Raw genomic sequence first — 9,204 nt, forward strand, 5'->3', positions numbered from 1 at the left:
AACATGTAAAAGTTACAATAAGGTAGGACATAAGGTAATAAATTGCTGACAAGGTTAATATAAAGAACGCAGAATCGGAAGGGGTGGGGAAGTCCAAGTTGGGATTTATTTTTGTTTTGATTTTTATTGGTTTGTTATAAAAAAAAAAAAAAAAAAAAAAATGGTTTCTTGTAAACTCCTCATTTGCTTGCAATGTACAAAATTTGGAAAGAAACGCAATAAAAAATACTATTAAAAAAAAAAAGAAAAGTGGGCTGCAGGTCCCCCATACCTTCCATTTCTAAAGTTTGTGATGTGGGGAATGATGTGGGAATAAAGGGCCTTTTGTTATGAAGAACATACATATTTTGCAGGAAACATGTTGGAAGATGGGAGAGGTAGATTTTCAGTTACCCTTTTCCTAACCCATGTCCTGCAAAGCACATAATCACTGAGCTCAAATGCATATCCTGTGCAGAGCTTGTGGGAAACGTCTCCTGATATAATAATGGGAAAATTCTCTCTGAGTCCTCATTTTGGGGCAATTGAAGAAGACTGAAAACTGCTCAATGCTTTTATTGGAAATAGCAGCAAAGACGACAGGGAAGGTGGGGATCGATGTTCATGCCCTTCAGAAATGTGGGTGAAAAGTTTTTCTGTGAGGTTTTTCTGTTGACTCCATACCTGTTCATTTCTATTTCTCCTTCTGTTCTCGTTCCTTAAATGGAAACTTTAAATATTCCAGCTGCTTCAGTAATGCTCTGGCTTCCTGACTCTGCAAGCTGCCCAATATTGGCTGTGGAAATCTTTGCTAGGTATCTTTGTCTCCTGATACTCATCAAATGGCCTGACACAATTGTGTGGTTTCTTCACTATGTAGTTTATAAACATTTGGGGATCAGTAATCACAAGAATGGATTCACTAAGCATTTCTGGGTTAAATTTCAGAAAACAGGAAATGCGGTTCGTGCAATAGGAAGACTATCATCTATGGCAATGATATCTGGCCTGAGTGGGAGGAAGTCATCTTCAAGCTCACCAACAAGTCCTGTTAATGCAGAAAAGACAGAAGCTGAAGGTACGAAAATGTTGATATGGTCTGAACACATACTTATGTGTCCTATATGACTTCCAAGATTTGAGCAGATATTTTAAATCCATAGTAAACAGTATGTACAGCCCTTGGGCCCAATATTGCATGTGATATTGTTTGATGTTTTGCTTATCATTTAAGTAGAACTTGTAATAAGTAACCGGAATATATTACAACACTAATTATGAATGTGTGTAAGAACGAAATTTATGTAAGTTTTAAATCTTTAAATTAGTGTTTGTGTAAAGACCGTGTGTGGGACATTGAGAAAATAATCAAGATCTGTGTGAAACGAAATGAGCAACAGCAAATAGTACATGAAGGACTTACTTTAATCCTAACCAGTAAACAAGTGTTGATGAAGCCAGGTGAACTGCTTTGTTAGGTGAGGGGAGGGAATAAACATTAGTACTTCAAAGCATCAAAAGAGCATTAGAAGGCAAATGATTAAAGGAGGCTTAGTTTTTATGAACAGAATAATTAGGACAGGTGCCTTGGACTCAAGTGCTGCACTGCTATGGGAAACAAGCCCCTCTTGGAAATGACCAGGCTGTAAGAGCTGGACTCCATCTAAACTCAGGTGTAAATATGAGAATAAATCATATTTCTTAAAGCTACGACAGTCTCTGGTGCATCTTGATTCTCAAAGGAACACAAACCCTGGGTGAGTGCCTGGAACCTCCTGGAATCTTGCTACCACTCGGCAGAGAGTTGGGGTGGAGCCAACTTTTGTTACCATATACAGTACTGTATGTTCAGCACAATTCCCATGCAGATCCTCCTGAATAATGAAAAATTACTAGGACATGTTCCTGGAGGTATGCTTTATTGGTATTTAAGATCTCAGTTTAACCTGGGAAGATCATCAGTAGACTGCTACAGCCATGACAAGATGCTGTACAGATGGGACACATATACGTATCCGACACACTGGCTTTATTGTCTTTTCGGTGCCTATTGAAGACCTTCCTTTTTCAACGAGCTTTTTAATTGGAATTTTTTATCCCTGCCTGTATCTGGATTGGGAATTTATATATGAAATTGTTTGTTTTTGTTTTTATTGATAAATTGCTTCAAGTAGTTTTATTGGAAGCAATTCATAAATGAACATATAGATGGATATTGAGCCCTTTAAAAATAACTCTCATATGCTTCCTTTATGTAAAAAAGAAAAGTAATGTGGCATATAAACAACAATAAACAATCTTAAACAGCAGTCTTATTATTAATATCAGTGTTCTGAAAACACTTATTGAAATAGTTTCAACAACTTACAATGTGATGTGATGTACATGTTTTAAATTGCAATTACCTTAAGCCACAGCCAGCATAGCCAATGATCAAGGATGATTAGAGTTGTAGTTCGAAACATATGAAGATCATCAGGTTGGAGAAGGATGAGTGTGTAGTGAGCCATTCTGTGACTGCCCTTGAAAGGCCATAAGCTATGATATCCTCCATATGACATCATGATATCACTACACAGTTTACAGAATAGTTGCTATGATGAATCATCATTAATGCTAATAAAATATTTTTGTTTGCGCAAGCACGGAGTAATATTTACTGGGAAGTGTCCCAAGGAGCTCACACTTTTTTACATGTAAATTTGTTTATGATTGAACTGTGAGAATGCTGCTCAAATGAAATTATGTCCTTATGCTACTGAAAAATAGCTCCACCATTAAAGACTATCATGATGTGCACACAAAGCAGACTTCCATGAACTTCTGCACTGTTGCTGAAAGTAAAGGAAGACTTTGATGGTGATGATTAGGCCACTAAAACAAAGACCCTTTCGCCAGAGAAACTTCTATATAAGTTTAATGGATCTTTGTTTACTTTGTTTAGATGAAGCTGCTAGTGCTCTCCTGGAAGCAGTTGATGAAGAAAGGTCCCATGTGAAGCCATATTTCTCTAAAACAATTCAAGATATAGAAGTTGTGGAAGGCAGTGCTGCTAGGTTTGACTGCAAAATTGAAGGTACTCATCATAAATTTGGATGACTATTTTCTGCTACCAACATACCATCTTTCTCTGTGTTGCTTCATCAGTGTTTTTCACACTAGTATTTTATCTACCCATAAGCCACTTTATTTTACTCTTCAGGTACATCTTGATGCTCCACTAAATGGAATCACATATTAATAAACAGTTATGCCCAGCTAACCAGAGACAAAGGACACAGGCTGTGTATTTGAGAGAGTTTCAATTGGAATTATTATTATTATTATTATTATTATTATTATTATTATTATTATCATCGTCATCGTCGTTATCATTATTTCTATCCTGCTCATCTGGCTGGGTTTCCCCAGCCACTCTGAGCAGCTTACAGCATATATAAAAACATAATAAAACATCAAACATTAAAAAACAAAATATCTTATACAGACTATAACCAATAAATCAATAGAAACATAAACATTAAAAAAATCTGTTTACATTTATACCCAAATTAAAATAACTGCCAACCCCAACTAAATATTTAACCAACCCCAACCCAACAAAAACAAAACAGTGGAACCAAAATTAAAACCGTTCTAAACCACTTTTGCCAGTTGTTCTAGCAATATCCTTCTGGCCTCCCAGGAGTCTCTTTTAGCTGTTCATGGTGAGTCTGGGCCCTGCCCCCTAGGCCAGATCCTTGCAGAAGGGCGTGGTCTTCCTTCTAGCACTCTCAGCAGCAGCAATGAAAAGCTGTTCTGGAAAAGAAGGCAAGCTCCTTCACAGAACGTGCTGTGATTGATCATGCTCAAGTTGTTGAGTGTCTAAAAATGGCTTCAAAGTGCAGAGGCATAATACATAATCCTATGTTGCTCCATGCTGATTAAGTTTTACGAGATTGTCATGTGAAGTGAGACTCAATCTTTACACTCAATCTTTACACATTCAGCTAGACGTGTATGTTGCAAATTCACTGTTATGTCCAAGTGATTTGCAAAACATAAACATAGACATGGACTAGGCAAAGAGAACTAGCTGCCACTTTGGCACGTCTTATTGTAATATATATGTGTGTGTGTTGTGCTGCAGTTTGAGTGACTGCCAGTAGGCGCAAGCTGCAGGATGCCAACAGCAGGTTGGAGCGAATGGGCAAGCAGGTAGCCCAGGCAGGCATTTCCAAGTTACCCCTGCCATAATTGTTGCTGTCACTGCCATAACCTGCCTACCCTCTTGCTTGCTCACATGGGTACAAAACAGCGCAAGGGAAGCCTACGGTCTGAACAGGTAGCCTGGCTGAGAAAGCGCAGAGAGTAAACAGACAGCCAGGTAGGTGAACAGCCGAGGCAGGATGGGCCGTTGACAAGGGGGGGTTGGGGGGTTGGTGAGCAGCATGAGTAGAAGCAGCAGTTCCTAGTGTCAACCAAAATTAGGTTAACAGATGCACATGTGCACACATATCCCTTCCCAATATTAGTGTATCAGCCCCTTAACGTGAACCAGTCTTTTAAGGATAAGCATGCAAAAATAGTTTTAAGTTGCTTGACTTGTTGCACCTGCTGTTCTTACAGGTTACCCTGATCCAGAGGTGATTTGGTACAAAGATGACCAATCTATCAAGGAGTCCAGGCACTTCCAGATAGACTATGATGAGGATGGCAATTGCTCTTTGACTATTTCTGAAGTCTGTGGGGACGATGATGCCAAATACACCTGCAAGGCAGTTAACAGTCTTGGAGAAATAACTTGTACTGCAGAACTCATTGTGGAAACAATGGGGAAAGAAGGGGAAGAAGAAGAGGAGGAGGAAGAAGAATGAAATCAAGATGGGGTAGAGATACGGAAAATTACCCAGTAAAAGACTGTTTTTAAGGCTTACACAGTGTAACATTAGGTCATTTTTTCCTGTTTTTTCAGCACAGTCGGCTGATAACCTGTTTGTTTTATTTATGGGCATTAACTTGAATTCGCAAGCTTCAGTTTAGTTTAAGTTAAGGCATCAGTTGCATTGCCCAAACAATCAATGTGAACAACACCATATGAAAAGCTAATCTGCAATTTTAACAAGAGTCCACAATTTATTTGTTGAACATGCTGATCAGGAGAGGGGGACTGAACAATTGCGCTAATTGTTCCATCAACCAATACAACAGCTATGGAGAACTTGGAATACTTCAGAGCCAATCCTCCCAATCATGTCTGCACGTAAGTCTCCTAGCATCAGTGGATCTTATATGAATGTATTTTGAGAACACTGAGCACAATCTAGCAGAAGGCTTACCTGCAAAGGGCCACTAAAAGAACGAGAGCTGCACAGAATAACTTGTCAAGCATATACACAACACAGTTATTTTGCCATCATCCTGTAGAATGTTTGCAGCATATTTATAAGTGAAGACTCCCCCACAGCAGCATTTCAGTTTCTGTATCTTCTTTAGTTCTTTAGTTCTTTAGTTCTTCCTCTGAACATTATCATTCGTAACTGTAACTCAGAATAACTAAATTTATTGGAAGAGAATGAATTAAGCTTAAATCTAAGCATTTCAGCTTAAATGTAGTGTAGGTTTCCTTCTCTGAACAGTAAATGCACATTTTCCCATTAATTTGTTGCCAGTTGAGCAGTAGATCTTCTCCTCAGTTACTCTTTCTCCAGATGTGCCAGTTGTTACCATGACATTAGTAAGAGCAAGAAAAAGCTGGTTTATGGCGATTTCCAACCATAACAGCTGGTACACTCAAGATTTGATACTCAACCACAAACTATCCAAAATGTTGTGTAAGCATTGGTGTGACAGCTTCTCTTGACTGCCTTATCTGTAGGTTATATAGTAATTGACTGGCTTTCTCCCCACAGCTGCCAAACAGAAATGGTAACCAAAAGCAGTCCTATGTTACCTTACCTGATGGCAGATTACCGCGTGGGCAACTAAGATAAATACAGAACTTTGCTTATTGAACTGAAAAGGCATATGTGCTGCTGCAAAGCAATATGTTGTGTAAAATCAATGATCGTGTTCAAACTCTGGTTTGAAACCAACTTCCAAAGCCATGTTTTAGCAGTATCTGTGAGGCTAATGACTTAAAATTGAAAATCAGCACAATCAATAATAAAATGTGATTCTTCCTCAAACTGATTAACACATTTAGATTTACTGACATTGCTTTTCTTTCACAGTTAGTTGCAGTCCAGAGGCCATGAAAAGTTACATTTAATCAATATGTCCACTGTAAGCACATCATTCCAGTTGTGTGGCTTTTCCCTCCCTCACTTTATTTGTAAGATGCAAACATTTTAAGTGTAACAGTGACTTCTTTTTTTCTTAAAAAAAGTATACAATGAAGATTACTTTAGCTTACTAAGGCAAAGGGGAGAAATTAAGTGTACTTTAATACAGATGTATACGGTATCATCTTTTGATTGTTTGATATTGCCTAATGTTATGTGTTCTATATTATTTGCTCATCTGCCTGTTGGAATGCAACATTCTATATATGAGGCTCACTCACTATTGCTGTGGGTTTTTATAACTGCTTTTGCTGTTTCTTGCTAGGAGGAGGTTACCATCGTGTCTTCTTTTTGAATGGATAAAGAACTTTTGTTATAGTAAACACAATAATTGCCAGTTTGCCACACATTCTTATAAGGTTTTTAGTATTATTTAGTGCATACAGAGCGTTTTGTCACATTTTCAATGTGTTAAGAAAACAATGGGGTGTATTTTTTGTATACCATAATTAAAAATATGCCAATGATTTCTTAAACCAAAAGAGTTGCAAGATATGAGAACACTACAGCTGTAGTTACTCACAATTTCTCAATAAAGAAATACCACAAAGCATGCTACCATTTGCTCATTTGCTCATTAATCTTATACCCAGAACTTTTATTGCAACATGGTTCTCAACCTTCTATGATCGTTGCTCTTGATTACACGTCACCTAATTTTCATAAATCCTACTTACTAATAATATTTCCCATTTGTCAATCAAGGTAGTAAGTTATTTTCTCACTCTACCCTCTTCTGTCCAAACACGTCTCCTTCATCAGTTGGTGAGGTAGTTCATATGAAACTCCATAAGGGGCACTAAAAATATCTATTTATGCTAGAAGAAATTCCCATAGAAGCAACTTTTATAGTCACAATAATTTTAATGAACAGAAGTCATGGATGCTTTAGTTGACATTCCTAATTGCAGGGGGTTGGACTAGATGACTTTCAGAGTACCTTCTAACTCAACAATTCTATGCTTCTACAGTGGTACCTCGGGTTAAGTACTTAATTCGTTCCGGAGGTCCATACTTAACCTGAAACTGTTCTTAACCTGAAGCACCACTTTAGCTAATGGGGCCTCCTGCTGCTGCTGCGCCGCCGGAGCACAATTTCTGTTCTCATCCTGAAGCAAAGTTCTTAACCTGAAGCACTATTTCTGGGTTAGCAGAGTCTGTAACCTGAAGCGTATGTAACCTGAAGTGTATGTAACCCAAGGTACCACTGTATAAGGTTGCACATGTGGCCATTTCCCCATAGGATTGGTTCACACATTACAAAATTAATTTTTGTATTTGAAATTTGTGTGGAAATTGTAGGAAGGTTTAGATATTATATTTATGTATCAGTATTATATTTGTATATCAACATTTTTCACTTGAAGTAAAAAAACTGCAATTAAGGCTGCTAACCAAATAAACAATATTTATGTTTTAGTTAAATAGCAACATACAAAAAATCTGTATATTACTCAAAGGCCAAAACTTTAACACAAAAGGCTGATTGAGATACTAAAAAGAATGTGAAACAGCATGCAATTTAATTAATGTTACCTATTCTGTCCTGAGACCTCTCTCAATCTGGATAGATTTCAACAAAACTCCACAAACCTCTCATACATAGATTTATTGAAGAGAATCAAGGCACATGTAGAAATATTATTCACATTCCAATAGGCTGTTCTTTATAGAGTTCAGGGAGTTATAGAAGAAGGAAGGAGTTCTGGGAGGAAAGGAGATTTCTTCCCTCTGGGCAGAGCCAATGAAAGGGAGGTATTTTTCTGCTCTAAAGGTTTTAATTAATCAATTTACCAGTAAAAACTTTCAGATTCTAACTACTATTATTGATTTTATTTTTACAATTTTACAAAAACAAAATATCAAGCAACGTTCAACTAGAGCATAGAGGATTGGGGTGATAATGCTGTTTATTATGCTGTTGTCTTTAGAGAGTACACATAGTGAATACTCCATGCAATTCCGTAATTGTAAGAGCCACCTACGTGTTGTTTGGTAGCTGCACCACTGTTAGACCCATGTAAATGGATTAAGTGTGAAAGGTAAGAAGGTAAAGGACCCCTGAACAGTTATGTCAATTCAAATTTGACTATGGGGTGCATGTGGCGCTCATCTCTGCTTTCAGGCCGAGCATTTGTCCAGAGATAGCTTTTCCAGGTCATGTGGCCAGCATGACTAAACCGCTTCTGGTGCAAAAGAACACCATTCGGTAAGCCCAGGAGGCTCAGGCCACAGCGCCACCCAAGTCCCCTTATGAAATGTGATGCTGTAGTTCAGAAGGCTTTAACCTCTTCAGACCCAGCACATACATGCAGACTCAATGTTTATTTGATTGGCATCCATCTGTCTCGGGGAGCCAAGGTTACAGGGCGACTATGCTGCACCTCAGGTTAGGCTGCAAACCAATTGCCTCAAAGCTGGCTGGGTGTCCCTGGTATGGTGGTAGGCATTATTTCTCAGCTAAGCAACCTTCACAGGGTGGTTGCGAACTAAAACTGGATGGTCACCATCTAGACCACTTAAATGTCCTTAGGAAGAGAATGGCACATAAATCCTGATAAACAGGTGCTTATAGGCTTAATTCTGTGAACAGCGTTGGGGATTTCGACAGCTGGCCCAACAGCAAACGCAAGTAGTACGCAAGTGGAATACAAACCTGACCAGTACATGCCTTTGCATTACAATTACCTGGTAGCGGCAGGTATACATTTATGCCACGGTAGGTTTATGCTGCGCTTGCTGGTTTCCTAAATGCCCCAGGCCCGGCTCTCTGCCACAGGGACAAAACGAAAACATCCCGTGCCAGGCGCTGGCGGCTCTGGAATCTGACCGTAGCGTCACTTCACCCTGCCAGGTGGAAGGCGGGGCAGCGGCCCCACACCCGCCCGGGAGTAGGCGGAGC

At 38.8% G+C, this 9,204-nt stretch overlaps 1 protein-coding gene and 1 long non-coding RNA gene across 17 annotated transcripts in view; one reads left to right on the plus strand and one right to left on the minus strand.

Moving 5' to 3' along the window:
• The window catches only part of MYLK (myosin light chain kinase), a 184,216-nt gene extending 177,361 nt beyond the window's left edge, over positions 1-6,855 (plus strand). For all 16 annotated transcript variants that reach the window (XM_083583789.1, XM_083583780.1, XM_083583782.1 and 13 more), the window contains 3 exons: positions 928-1,057; positions 2,924-3,055; positions 4,588-6,855. In XM_083583789.1, coding sequence (XP_083439915.1) covers positions 928-1,057; positions 2,924-3,055; positions 4,588-4,835 — 510 coding nt within the window. In that variant the 3' untranslated portion in view covers positions 4,836-6,855. The remainder of the gene's footprint in view (positions 1-927; positions 1,058-2,923; positions 3,056-4,587) is intronic.
• Positions 5,082-9,121, minus strand: LOC310749444. Its single transcript, XR_014541631.1, has 2 exons — positions 8,991-9,121; positions 5,082-5,498 (listed from the first exon to the last, which is right to left on the minus strand). It is a non-coding gene; the product is annotated as an uncharacterized lncRNA (long non-coding RNA).
• Positions 9,122-9,204: the final 83 nt, after the last annotated feature.

Source organism: Podarcis filfolensis (assembly GCF_964270895.1).
Source record: "Podarcis filfolensis genome assembly, chromosome: 1".
Classification (NCBI taxonomy): Eukaryota; Metazoa; Chordata; class Lepidosauria; order Squamata; family Lacertidae; genus Podarcis; species Podarcis filfolensis.